The sequence below is a fragment of the Ictidomys tridecemlineatus genome, unplaced genomic scaffold, assembly GCF_052094955.1.
Source record: "Ictidomys tridecemlineatus isolate mIctTri1 unplaced genomic scaffold, mIctTri1.hap1 Scaffold_97, whole genome shotgun sequence".
Lineage (NCBI taxonomy): Eukaryota > Metazoa > Chordata > Mammalia > Rodentia > Sciuridae > Ictidomys > Ictidomys tridecemlineatus.
The window spans coordinates 83,406-97,890 of NW_027526179.1; the positions used below are offsets into that span (position 1 = coordinate 83,406).

At 35.7% G+C, this 14,485-nt stretch overlaps 1 protein-coding gene across 6 annotated transcripts in view; it reads right to left on the reverse strand.

The window, feature by feature from the left end:
* Nucleotides 1-14,485, reverse strand: part of LOC144374946 (transport and Golgi organization protein 1 homolog) — a 100,652-nt gene that overhangs the window by 73,571 nt on the left and 12,596 nt on the right. For 3 of the 6 annotated variants that reach the window (XM_078037669.1, XM_078037671.1, XM_078037670.1), the window contains exons 4-6: nt 4,928-5,092; nt 1,143-1,257; nt 201-354 (exon numbers count right to left, since the gene is read on the reverse strand). In XM_078037669.1, the coding sequence (XP_077893795.1) occupies nt 201-354; nt 1,143-1,257; nt 4,928-5,092 (434 nt within the window). Of the gene's footprint in view, nt 1-200; nt 355-1,142; nt 1,258-4,927; nt 5,093-14,485 lie in introns of those variants that run through there. The other 3 variants (XM_078037668.1, XM_078037672.1, XM_078037673.1) reach the window with 2 other exon arrangements.

The window sequence follows — 14,485 nt, forward strand, 5'->3', positions numbered from 1 at the left end:
CTGCCTTTAAATGCCACCCTCATTTTTAGCTTGTATGGCACCTTGCATGTAGTTAGGTACTGAGAGGGTAAGAATTAGGCCAATGAAAAAATGTGTAATTTGCAACAATGGGTGGTTAATGCTGGTCCTTTTTATTTGCATTCTCATCCACAGATAGTACTGGTTATAAATCATGAGACTCTAAAAAGAACACATTTTACCTGGAGGTCAGGATCAGCCAAAAGTTTCTGGGCTCCCAGAGTAAAATGGTCTCTTTCTATGATCGTGTTGGTGAGCTGCAGTTTGGAGGCTGCTTTCCTATAAACTATTTTTTCCACAGTGTCTCGGCCAATCGGCTGGATCACTTTCACAGCCCTGTACGGGAGTCAAATGAGAGCAGTGTTAGAAGTCTGCAAAGCTGGGGAAAAAAGCATGCCAGGAAAATACACCCAAAAGGAAGCAAAACCAAATGCCACATTCAGGGAACAATGAAAAGGACACTGCTCATTGGGACCTGAGCATTTGTTAGAGAAATCTGGCCTCAAATTCTTCCTGAACTTTTCCCCAAAAGAGGAAGAGGAAGGAAGACCAAGTGACCACTATTGGGCCTTCATCTGTAGCCAGGATAACCCCTGGCAGGCATGTTACCTCAAGTCAAAGGGTAGCTGAACACAACTTTGTTTCCTCTTTGTGGTACTGGGAACCCAACCCAGGAGAGCTTTACCATGAAGTTATAATCCCAGCCTTAAAAAAAAAAGTTTTGAGACAGGGTTTAGGTAAGTTGCAAGGTTGGCTTTAAACTTGATCTTCCTGCTTGAGTCTCCCATGCTGATAATGATTACAGGCATGTGCACCCACTGGCTTTAACTTCATTTTTAAACTGAATTAGGATCTAACGTGAGAAACATGAACTAAATAAATTCTAAGTTTCTTCTAATCATTTTGGAATTTAACTGTTCTTTTCAACAAAGTGAGTCTGAACTGATCATGGGACCACTGATCCCCCAACATGATTCTACAAGCCAGCAGCACAACGGGGTTCAAACCCAGTGGACTCTAACTCCAACGTGGCATTGTTGTCAGGACTACACGGTCCACCTTTCTCCCCAATCCACAGCTGCAAGCCAACAGAGCAGAAAGGTGCCAATGTCTAACTCACTCACTTGTTCTGGCCAATTCGGTGAGCTCTGGCAGCTGCCCGCAAGTCATTTTGAGGATTAAAATCACTGTCAGAAAAAATAACAGTATCTGCTGCTTTTAAGTTCATGCCAACTCCACCTGAAAACCATACAAAAAAAGGAGCATGATCAGCAACACACAAATAAGGAACTAGAAAACACACAAGGCAGGACTGGGTCCTACTGAAAATCTGAAATCAGTCCAACTGACTGGTTTCATCCTTCAAACTGAAATTTCTGCCCCAAACTTCAGGTTTTGACCACCCTACAGTGGTCAAAAGTGCTACCTCACCTTTCATTGCATGAACTGGGAAAATTTAATTATCAAATATAACAGAATGAGAGGTAAGCAGAAGAAAAGGATGCTTAAGTTAATTGCATGAAGACATTTAATATTTGTTTGAAAACCTTGATTGGATTTTGCTTCAAACAGTCTGTGAATAAGGACACAAGTTCTTTCAGAAAACAGCTCCAAAAATAAGAGGTCTGGGGGCTGCAGTTGTAGCTCAGTGATAACACACAAGTGATAGAACACGTGAGGCACTGGGTTCCTTCCTCATCACCACATAAAAATAAATAAAATAAAGGTATCATCTGTTATGGTTTAGATGTGGTGTCCTCCAAAAGCTCACATGTGAGACAATGCAAGAAGGTTTGGAGGAGAAATGACTGGGATATGGCTTTAACCTAATCAGTGAATGAATCGCTAATGGGATTAACTGAGTGGTAACTGGGGCAGGTGGGTGTGGCTGGAGGAAGGGGTTCAGCAGGAACATGGCTAAGGGGTATATATTTTGTATCTGGACAGTGGAGTCTCTCTCTCTTTGCTTTCTGATCATCATGTGAGCTGCTACCCTCAGTCACACACTCCTGCCAGGATGCTGCCTCCCCTGGAGCTCCAAGGAATGGAGTCGGCCTTCTATGGACTAAGACCTCTGAAACCATGAGCCCTCCAATAAACATTCCTCCTCCACAGTTGGTTCTGGTCACAGAGGTGAAAAAGCTGACTAAAACAGTGCCCATCTACAACTAAAAATGTATCTTAAAACAAAGAGAGGTCTGCAGTGGGCAGTAAGAAACACACATGACCACACTTGCAGCTTCAACAAGGTAGGAAGACCTGACGCTAGCTATGATTAGAGCAGATAATACCTGCCTCTGAGTGGAGAAAACCTGAGAGTGTCTTCCTGTACTGGTTTCCACACTGATCAAAGAAGATGTCGTAAAATCAGTTCAAGACAAGAACACTCAATGCAACAACTCTCTGGTCTTTCTCCAATGGTGCAGGAAAAGGCCAAAAGAGCACTTTGGGTTCAGGAATTTAGAGTACTAAGAAGCAAACCACAGGCTTCTCTTTGATAAATGTGGAAACTGTACAGAACACACTCTAGCCAGGGTCACTGGAGCTCATTGCTAAAACAGGCCTGAAAGGGCTTGTTCCAAGAACTGAATGAAGGGTTCCTTTCTACAGGACTACTAACTCCTGGCTGGATGTAAGACAAGCCAGGCAGGAACATTCTCATTGAAGTCTTCCTATAAAATCAAAGTTGGAATAAAGAAATACTAATGACTGAATACGGAGAAAGGCTACGTTATACCCAATAATAAGAGCTACACTTCTATTTTACTACTGCCAAGCACTGCTCATGGCACTTTACATGTGTTGACTCTTCTAACCCTCACAACAACCCTGTGTCCTTGCTAGCACTATTCTCATTTTGCAGATGCTGAAATGGAAACAGCTAGATTAAGGGATTTATTTGAAGTTGCACCAGTAGAAGGTAAAACAGTCAGGATTCCATCCCATATTCCAGAATCTGAGGTCATTACTCCTGGGACAGAGACAGGGTCTCACAGTGTTGCCCAGGCTGGCCTTGAACTCCTGGGCTCAAGCCATCCTCCTGCCTCAGCCTCCTGAGTAGCTGGAACTGTAGGCATGCACTACTGTGCCAGGCTCCAGAACCTTTTTGTCCACAGTATGCTAATTATCAAGGCAGTCATCTCATTTGAAAATGTGTTTGTGTTCCATAAGAATTATCTTTCTTGGGCTGGGGATGTGGCTCAAGCGGTAGCATGCTTGCCTGGCATGCATGCGACCCGGGTTCGATACTCAGCACCACATACAAACAAAGATGTTGTGCTCGCCGAAAACTAAAAAAAATAAATAATTCTCTCTCTCTCTCTCTCTCTCTCTCTAAAAAAAATAATAATAATAAAGTTGCTTTGTCATCACTAAAAAAGTTTAAAAAAAATTATCTTTCTCTTGAGTTAATAGTGGCTAGTGCAGCCCTTCTTCACCAAAGATGATATTTTAAGCTGCATTTAGTTGTTTGGGACATATTCCTAAGCTATCGCTGCCATCTGCCGGCAATATGTGGTAACAACCTCGTGGAAAGCTGGAAGGAAACATTAAATGAAAACGTGGCACAGGTATAGCTACAACACGATGGCACGTATGACAGTTAGTGCGTGGAAAAGGCTAATGTCCAGGACTGCTTCAGCTTCTAGATAATCTACTCTGACGCCTCCAAGGAGATTAACTAATTTTAGATGTATCAAACATTATTTGCTCTCTAAATATGAAAAAAAAAATTAAAACGCGGGGCTGGGGATGTGGCTCAAGCGGTAGTGTGCTCGCCTGGCATGCGTGTGGCCCGGGTTCGATCCTCAGCACCACATACAAACAACGATGTTGTATCTGCCGATAACTAAAAAATAAATATTAAAAAATTCTCTCTCTCCCTCTAAAAAAAAAAATCTTAAACACATAAATGGAATTCCTCTCCCAACACTGACCATGCCTTTGACCACATCCTTTGAGCTTCCCCAAAGAATAATCATGAGACAATGGGACTGAATGTGGTATGTGACCTGGGAAGAGACTGGACCAAAGGAATCTGATTGTATCTTATTATTGGCTTTAAAACACACACTAGAGAAATGATCTCCTGATACTCAAGGGTCATATCTAACACTTCTTTTATAGACCCATATAGTACAAAGCACTTACTAAGTGCTTTCTACATAAGGATGACCTTTCGTTCCATAAAGACATTAATTTCTTTATCATCAAGGACACAATTCCTGTTTGTGTTCCTATATCTATTCTATCAGGATTACCATCAAAAAAGTAAGATCATGAAACTCAGACTATGAATTCAAAATTAATTTAGGGCTTTTTGATTCAGAATGTAAGAAAAATTCCATTTCCCCAAACCGATTTCAAATTATTTAATACTATGTGAAAGCAACTGGGAAAACCACAAGTGTCATTTATTTATGATTAAGTCATATGGACAATACCATGATAATTATAAATAGCTGTCAGTTTCACTTTAGTCACATTTTAAACAACAAATCTTTATTAAACTGTATAACACTCTTTCAGAGGTACTCCTGGAGGAAGGGAAACTAGAAGATAGATTATCTTATTTTCCAAATTCATGGCTAGGAAGGAGAATGAATGAATGTGAATAAAACTTTCCCCAAAATTAAAAACAAAACAAAACAGGACGTTCCCGGTCAGTGGTCTAAATGGATTAGAATTACTTTCCAACAGGCCCAGGTTTCAGCCTCCCTTCTCATGATCACAGCTTCACAGGTTGAACAGAAAAGAGCTCCACAGGTGAAGTCCAGTACTAGGCTACGTAAGTGTTTTGATTCTCTCCTTTTTCAATACTCCTTGGTAAGAACCTCTCCTTTAAGAGAATTAGGGGAAAACGTACCAGTGGTGGGATGACTGTCTGCTTCCTCAACACCCATAGGCTTACCTGCCCTGGTGCTCAGGAGAAAAACAAAGATGGGCTGCTGTCCAAAGTTCTTGATGGCCAGGTGTCTCTCTTCGCCTCTCACAGAACCGTCCACACGCTCATAGCTGTAGCCTTTACGTAGAGAAGACAACAACCACACACAGGTCCTTACTCTTTGCAAGGACTCTTAGGAAATAAAATAATCGAGTCATTCCTAAGCCAATGCCTATTTGTCCTTTCCAAACCCAAGCCTGCCCTACTTTCAATAAAGCCCAAAGGAAAGATCTCAATTGTTTTATAACTTGATCTTGTTTCTTATTTTATGTGGTACTGAGGATTCAAACCATTGTCTCTCACATGCCAGGTAAGGGATCTACCACTGAGCCACAACCCCAGTCTGAAAGATCTAAATTTAGGGGAACAATTCATCACTTCAGTCAAGAGCTTTGTAATGTTGTGAACAACCAAAAAAAAAAAATTCATCACTTAATCCCTCTCGCCTTGCATAAAAGTCAACTCAAAATGAATGAAGGACCTAGAAATTAAACCAGAGACTCTGTGTCTAATAGAAGAAAAAGAAGGCCTAATCTTCATCGTGTGGTATTAAGGCCCATCTTCCTTAATAAGATTCCTATAGCACAATAATTAAAATCAGGAATCAATAAATTGGATGGAATCAAACTAAAAATTTTCTTCTTAGCAAAAGAAACAATCTGTGAGGTGAACAGAGAACCTACATACTGAGAGCAAATTTTTACCCCCTCACACATCAGATAGAGCACTAATCTCGGGGGTATATAAAGAACTCAAAAAGCATAAAAAAAAAAAACCCAATCAACAAATGGACCAAGGACCTGAAAAGACACTTCTAGAAGAGGATATAGAGTCAATCAACAAATATTTGAAAAATTATCATCTCTAGCAATTAGAGAAATGCAAATCAAAACTACTCTTAGATATCATCTCACTCATGTCCGAATGGTAGCTATTATGAAGACAAACAACAACAGTGTTGGTGAGGATGTAGGGGAAAAGGGCACACTCATACATTACTGGTGGGACTAAAAATTGGTGCAGCCTATTGGAAAGCAGTATGGAGATTCCTTGGAAATCTGGGAATGGAGCCAGCATTTGACCCAGCTATCCCTCTTCTCGGTGTATACTCAAAGGACTTAAAAACAGCATCCTACAATGACACAGCCACAACAATGTTTATAGCAGCACAATTCACAATAGCTGAACTATGGAGCCAATCTAGATGCTCTTCAGTGGATAAATGGATAAAAGAAATGTGTCATGTATACACAATGGAATTTTACTGTTCAATAAAAGAGAATAAAATCATGGCATTTTCAGGTAAATGGATGGCGTTGGAGAACATAATGCTAAGTGAAGTTAGAAAATCCCAAAACAACAAATGCTGAATGTTCTCTCTGATATAAGAAGGCTAACTGATAGAGGGGTAGGGATGGGAAACATGGGAGGAATAGATGAAATCTATATAGGGCAGAGGGGTGGGAGGAAAAAGAAGGGTCAGGGGACTAGCAAGGATGTTGGAATGTGATAGACATCATTATCCAAAGTAAATATATGAAGACACGAATTGGTGTCAACATACTTTATATACAACCAGAGATATGAAAATATGTGCTGTATATGTGTCATAAGAATTGTAATGTATTCTGCTGTCATTTATTTTTTTAAATCAATTTTAAAAAGACTGGCAAAAAAGAAAAAGAAAATGCAAAAAATAAAAAAGAAAGAAAAAAAAGAAATGAGAGAGTATATGCTAAAAAACAAAACCAAAACTAACAAACCCCAGAATGCTTCCAGTAATCATACTGTGGAAGTATTGCAATTTTGACTGATATGTATTATGGGACAAAAGAAATGAGCATTTATGAGACATGAAAATTAAATTATTCCCTCTATGCTTCCAAACCAGAGTTATCAATATGGAAGAAACAGTATTCAAAAAAATAAAGATGATAAATAGAAGCTCTACTCTCAATTAAGTATCAATATACACATGGAAGTATAAAGTTCATAAGCATGTATGTATATACACACATAAAATATACACACATATAAAGACACGATAAACATGTAAAATATATACATATATACATACTTATAAAGATATAATAAGTAAATACTTATATATACACACATATTAAAGTATATCCTCAAATCCTCCCATCCCCCTCCTGTCTCTCCCAGGTCCAGTGGAACTGAGGGGTCCCTGAGTGCTGACAGAAGGATGCAGTAGTCCCTGTGAGCCAGCATGCCTGGTGCAGTCAGCCAATGACTGCACCTCCTAGCAAACCTGGTGAGTGGTGCTGGTAGGTGGGTGAGAGGCCATAGGTCAGATTGGCACTGCCCCCTGTAGACCCATGCTCCACTTCCAGTGGCTGAGAAAGTGAGTGTTGCATTTGTTAAAAATAATGTGTCTCTGGGCATTGATCCCTAGATCCTCCCTCACACCATGGCAGGTGAACTGGTGCTTGTCTTGTATCTTCCTCTGATGTAGCTGGGACAGGAAGCTCCTTGCTTGCCTGCACAGGGTGAGTCAGAGTGCTGTCCGTCCACCCGTCTGTGACATGGGCAGATTTCTGGAGAGTGACCAGGATGCAATATTTCTATTTGTGTATTTATATAATCTAATATAGAAGAGTATTTTAAAGCCACAATTAAATATCAAACTTTTTTCACTAAAATATATTTCTTCTTATACACATCAAATTTTGTCTCTTGTTATTATCCCATAGATTTCTTGTGTGCTAGATAAGCATTATGAACTTTCGTAGATTATTTTCACTTATATATCTTTTGCTAGTATACACAAACAATCCATGGTAAGGTTTTATTTACATTGAAGCTAATTATATCTGATCAATATATTAGTTTTCTTTGGGGATGCACTCAAGTAATTTTAAATGATACAGAAAATTAAACTCACACTGCCCTTAACATAACACTTTCTCTTCTGGTATTTAGTAAAAATGGATCACAAAACTAAGCAACTTGAAGGTTGAAGCAGGAACTGCTTTATTGAGGGGAAACTCGAGGGAACTGAGCAGGAACTCAAGGTATCGGGTACTCAAGGTAGCAGGCACCACTTTATTGCGGAACAGCAGAGGTATATATACCTAACTGATTACACACAGCTTGACTCAATTAGCATTATCTAGATACAGCAGTCAGCCAATAAGGAATCCTTATCATCTTAATGGCTCCGTGGCATTGACTCACAAACCACTCCTCCTGGCAAACTGCCAGATGCCATCTTTACTTGATTTGTGGTCCCCAACATTTTAGAAGTTGTGAGAAAGCAATTCAGATGTTCCTGATGATGTCTAAGAGGCCTGGGTGCCTAGAATCAATCTAAAATCTAAAACTAATTCAAGGATATTGAATAGGAACACTGTGTCCCCTACCATTTTTGTATTTGTCTTTGCTTGTTGATCTGCAATCACTCTTAAGACATTAATTATTTATTATACTGTTCCATTTAAAGAGTCAGAGAATGAAGACATAAATCTCCAAAGACCAAAGTGATGTTCCTGAACAGGAAGTTTCTCTATGTGTCCTGTATCCATGACTACTTTTTAATTTTTCATTACATTTCAACTATAATTGGAAAAACTCTCATATTACTTTCAGGTCTATATTCATGTAAGTTTTGACTTATCTCTTTAATGTCCCAACTTCAAGAGATAAGTCAAAACTAATAAAAATAATTTATTATTTACCAAAGACATATTTAGCCTAAACTTCTATGATAAATATGTCTTTGTTAAATAATAAATTAAAACACCTCATGATGTATAAAGCCATAAATAACTTTCCACATCATTTATTATTTACTACCAGCAAGACATCTGTTAAGAGTTTACACACATTATCTAATTTAACCCCTATGGTTCCTAATAGGCTCCATTTAAAGATGCTCAAAGATCACTGACTTTTCCAAGTTTTGAAATATTAATGGAGAAAATGGGCATTTTAACCCAGTTTTTCTCAGGCTGAAAATCAAGTATATTATTGTTTAAAATATTAAATACAAAATCATAACTGTGTGAAAAATTTAATGGCCAATTTTTAATTTTACATTGAACTGGCTTTATGTAGAAAAGGCTAATGTAAGAAAAGGTAATGAGAGATTTGACTGCAAAATTATTTTAAATGATTTCACAAAAAAAGAATCCATAAATTGCAGATAAAATTAGTATTATATCTATCAAATAGTAAAAATTTACATGAAAAAGTGATATTATCAATTGAAAAAAAATAATGCTTGTACAATTAGGAAGAGACAGGGCACATACCTTACTAAATAAGAAATACAGAAGCAGCATTAACTTATAAAAATGCTGAAATACATAATAACTAATATGTAAAAATTTTTAAGGTGAAAAATCATTTTAGAATTTGGAGATGGGCAATATTTTTTTAAAAAAAATCTAAAAATATTTGTAAAAGAAAAAATTGCTTTGAAGGAAAGAAAAGAGAATTCCAGGTTTTAGATATGTTGAAAGGGAGAGAGAAAAAAAGGAAAAAGGAAGAGTAACCAAAATGAAAATCACTCAAATCAGTCAATGTAATGAAAAACCAAAAAAAAAAAAAACAAATAAAAAACACCAATGCGCAACAGAATGATCAAATTTACTGGATTTATAGTCCACTACTTATGGTGAAAAAAGATAAATTTATTACCACCATATATTACAAAGGTAATATATTACCTTAGATTAGAAAAATGAAGAATAGTGTTACTGTATTAGATAATTAACAACTTATGCAAATGCCTGGAATTTTATTGAGTTTGAAGCTGAGAATTAAACCAAGTGTCACAAAGATTTATAGATTATCTCTTAGTGATAACATTTTTTAAATTTTTTTGCCTACTAAGAGTTGTTTCAGAGTAATGTCTTTATTGTTTCCACAATTAAATAGCTGAAAACAACTGTGTTGTAAAAGATGGAGGACAATGGGAAAAGTTTAAGCCGCATTTGGACTAATCAAAGAGCAAATTAATGTATTTTCCGATTTTAAAAAATATGAACACCTTTTAGCTCATGAATATTCTTCCAAAATATAACAAGTATTATATATATATATATACACATATATACATATATATATATATATATATATATATATATATAAACTATATATGAAGATTACTGTGACATTGTTTATAGCATCTGAAAATTGGGTGTAGATTCTACAAGTCTATATAAAGGAATGGATTTAATTTTAGCATATCCATTATGTGAAAAAAAATTATTAACTTAAAATTATTATGCCAATTTATTTACTCTAATAATAGGTAAAAAAGGTAATAAAGTTGAAATAAACATGTTTGATTCTGGTTTTGAAAAATGCTAATTCAGTAGTAATGATTCATAAGATTATATAGAAAATATTAGCCATAATCAAGAGGATAATTCTTTTTTATTTTACACTGAACTTTATGAACATAAAAAATTGACATCCTATTCCTAAAGTATTGTTAGATGTTTGACAATAGGTAGAAATAACACAAAATTAGAGAATGAGTACTAATGCTAAAATTTAAGCTACAACTTTATTCCCACCTATGTGAATAATGAAACACATTATTTTTAAGTGTTCCTCATTCTTTGGTCATTTGAAAATGTAAGGCTGTATATGAATATACTTTGAACATGAAATAATATTTATAAAATTACTTTTTTTCAGAATAAAGTTTTAGAACCCCTAAATTTTCTTATGCTTCATAAAAGCACTATTGTTGTTCTTACCAGGCCAATAATAATAACACTAATAATAAAAAAAATTTTCAAGGCTGAGATTTCCCTTTCATGCTCAGAAGATAAACAGACAATTGGCACCAAATTATAGATTTGGGACAAACAAAACCTTGAATCTGTCAGTACAAGTAGAGAAAGTGAAGCTCAAGTGCTGCAAAAGGATTTGATACTACAACAGTTTGTTTCTTTGTTTGTTTTGGTACCAGTGATTGAACTCAGAGGCCCTGGACTACTGAGCCACATCCCAGCTCTATTTTGCATTTTTTAGATATTTTTTTAGTTGTTGATGGACCTTTATTTATTATTTATTTATATGTGGTTCTGAGAATAAAACACAGTGCCTCACACATGCTAGGCAAACACTATATTATGAGCCACAACCCCAGCCCTCATATTTTGTATTCTTATTTAGAGATGGTCTCACTGAGTTGCCTAGCGCCTTGCTGTTGCTGAGGCTGGGTTTGAACTCATGAGCCTCTAAGCCACTGGGATTACAGTTGTGCACCACCATGCCTGGTTGATAGCACAACAATTTATTAAAGCAGAAGCATCTTCTGTGAATTTATTGGACAGCTTCTGCTAACACCCTTTCAAGTGCAATCATGGGTTTCTTTCATTCTAACTGATGACTGATTCCTTTCTCTTCTTCTGTCCAGATAACTTTAAGCTCCTTATCTTTATTGACTCTAACTTAGAAAACAAATGTGTTGTATTCTAATATCAAATATGAAACACATTTTTGTAATAGAACATTGTTGTCTTTGATTTTCCATATTATATCCCTAAAATCATAGACACTTCGAAAAGACATTACATTGTGTTTTATGAACATTCCAAATAATAAGTAGCTAAGATAAATATTTTCTGAACTCTGAATGTTAAAATCTGGTACTTCTTTATATTCTCATATTCTAAAATAGCTACTATTACTTCTTTGTATTTTCATATTCTAAAATAGCTAATATGATGGGCACAGGTGTTCAAACTGGAGAGATTGAATAGGGGTTGAAAATTGTTCGCCTTGGTTTCTTCTACTTTAATTATCATTTTTAGTTGAGTTCCCCTTAATTTTATGTTGGAATACTATAATAATATCCTGACTCTCCTGTGTGTGTGTTTGTGTGTGTGTGTTTTTCAATTTACTCTTTAAGCTCATATGTCTGATATCAGCACCTCCTTATATAAGCACCGTAACTGTTCCCAGTAAAAAGCAAAAGCAGACACACTTAAAATTTTGCATCTACAATTTACCCCTTTCCCTCAAATGTTACTTTCAATACATCATCATTTTGTTGTTAACAAGTTAAATATTCTCCAATTCTCCTTCTTCTATCCTCTTTGTTATTACCACAAATCAGTGTTCTGGGGTGGGAGACTCCCCTGAGAACATCTGAAAATGCCTAAAGATATTGAGATGTTGTTATACTGGAGGTGAGGGAAATATTACTGACATCTAGTGAGTAGAGGCCTTGGTTACTGATAAACTACTACATTTTTACAGCAAAACCTCCAACAGCACAGAATTCTGCAATGCAGAACCATCATAATGCTGAGGTCCAGAAACTGCCTGAGATCAAGACATCATTAACTGGTAAGTAGATACCTGAAACAACAGAATGAATGAATGATCTCTCTCTGTTGCTCTGGCTCCCATCCAAGACAAATTTCCACACTATAGCAGAGCCAGTCTGTCCAAAATGTAAAAAGAGCCTGTATTTTATACTTGAAACTTCAATTACTTAGTACAAGGGATGGAAGGCATTATAAAATTCTTCATAAATTATTTCCTCATTAACTCTTTAGTTTCTTCTCACCTCCCTTTTTCTTTCTATACCAAACTTCAGCGCTACTGCAGAGTTTTCTATTATTTAAACGTTCATCTTCTATCTCTGTTGTCTGATTTCTGACATTTTGATATGCTGAAGCTTCTGCATGATTGCTATGACACTCAATTGATAGGACTTGTTCCCTTTGGGCATAGGTCCCCCTCTGAGGAAAAAATAGAATATAATCAGTAAAATGCAAATAACCACTGCATCACTGTAAATTCTGAGAGAGCTTATTAGACTATTTTGGAAAATTAATTTAGTACATTTTATAATTGAGTTGGATTCCAAAAAACAAACACCCACCTCAGTTTGTTATTTTTGCCATTTTAACACACAATAAAATACTTCTGAGACAAAGTTTTTCTCCTGATTTGTTTTGGCACTGGAACCTGGAGTCATCCCCCAGGACAGAGTGGTTAAGGAAGATGGACTTCCCTTCATTTTCAGATGCCCCAGTTGTGTGAGCATTAAATATTATTCAATCTACTTAATAGCCAGGAAGTCACAAAATAATTGAGAAAAAACAGCAGGTTTTGAGACAGTGAGGAATTTTTCCTGCTTATACTTTAAGAAAGGCAAATCAATATGAACAAAATTTCTAGTGATGTTAATTGGCTTAGGTAAGGTAGGGGATAGCCATTTGAACAAGTCACTGACATATCAAATGTTACCTTTTGGAATTTGAAGCAATTTTATAACAAAGGAAACTGATTTTGCCAATCTGAGAGATAGTGGAGACTTTTTCTCTTTGAATAAAATCATCCTACTGACTTACACAGATAGATCTCAAATTTTTGTATCATGCTGCTTGATTTTGCAAATCAAAAATTGATTTGTCCAATTTCCCTTAGATTTTTTTAAGTTCTCCTGTGTAATATTTTGGAGTAGTTTCTTGGCCTGATGGGCCCAATTTACCCTTTGTGACACAGTGAAAAAAAGGATACTGGTAATAGACATCAATAAGTTCCATTCCAATTTTTAAAGAATTAGCATTTACATATTTAGCTTTCAAAAAATAAAAATCAAACAAATGTTATTCCTCATAAAAGACTTGTGACACAAAATATTTAATTTTTATATTTTGCTGTTTCCTTCACTTATCCACAATAACACACTCTTTTTTAGAGTGGAAGAGATAAAAGCTTTTGTATTGATGACATATTAAAGAGAGAAAGTGAAATGAGCTTAAGTTTGATTTAAAAAATGTGTTTTTCAGAATATGTGTAAGTTCAATTTTTATAAGCATTAAAACCAAGCATTTCTAAGTGATCAAACTTAACTCTTCTTTTAAATTTATTCCATAGGTAATAGCAGGCAATTAAAAACTACTCCCCACCTCCACAGAAGCATTATTTTACACTTGAGAAACTCAAGTACCTTTGTTTCATTATCTATTAGAGGATAGAGAAATAGTAGGTCTGACAAAAATAGATGTATACATAATATATATGTGTAATAGATGGGCGTATTTAAGTATGTAAATTGTATCTCTGCCTATCTTAAAAAATGCTAATTAAAAAAGTGAATGCCATTCTAATTTTATTCTGTTTAAGAGGTAATTTATTCAAGAATATTCAGAAATCATCTATCTAATGGAAGGTTAGATTTTATTAGCATAATCCAAAAGTAGCATTTATTACTGGGGAAAGTAAGTGGTGTGGGGCTTTCATTTGGGCTTTAAAGTTTATGTCCACCTGCACTGTAGAATTATTGTAAGAAGTTCCTTGTCACAAAATATAGAATTAATATTATAGCTCTGAATATTGGATATAATACACAGTAACTAGAAACTTTAGATATATTTTATATTTAGATTATTCTTTCATTCTTCCTTTTATATACTAGATGTTGATGATATAAAAAATGATACAATATAATACCAATCCTGAAAGAATTTGCATCATAATGGAGAAGATATCTATTTGTAAAAACTGAGACCAAGCACACTTAATGTT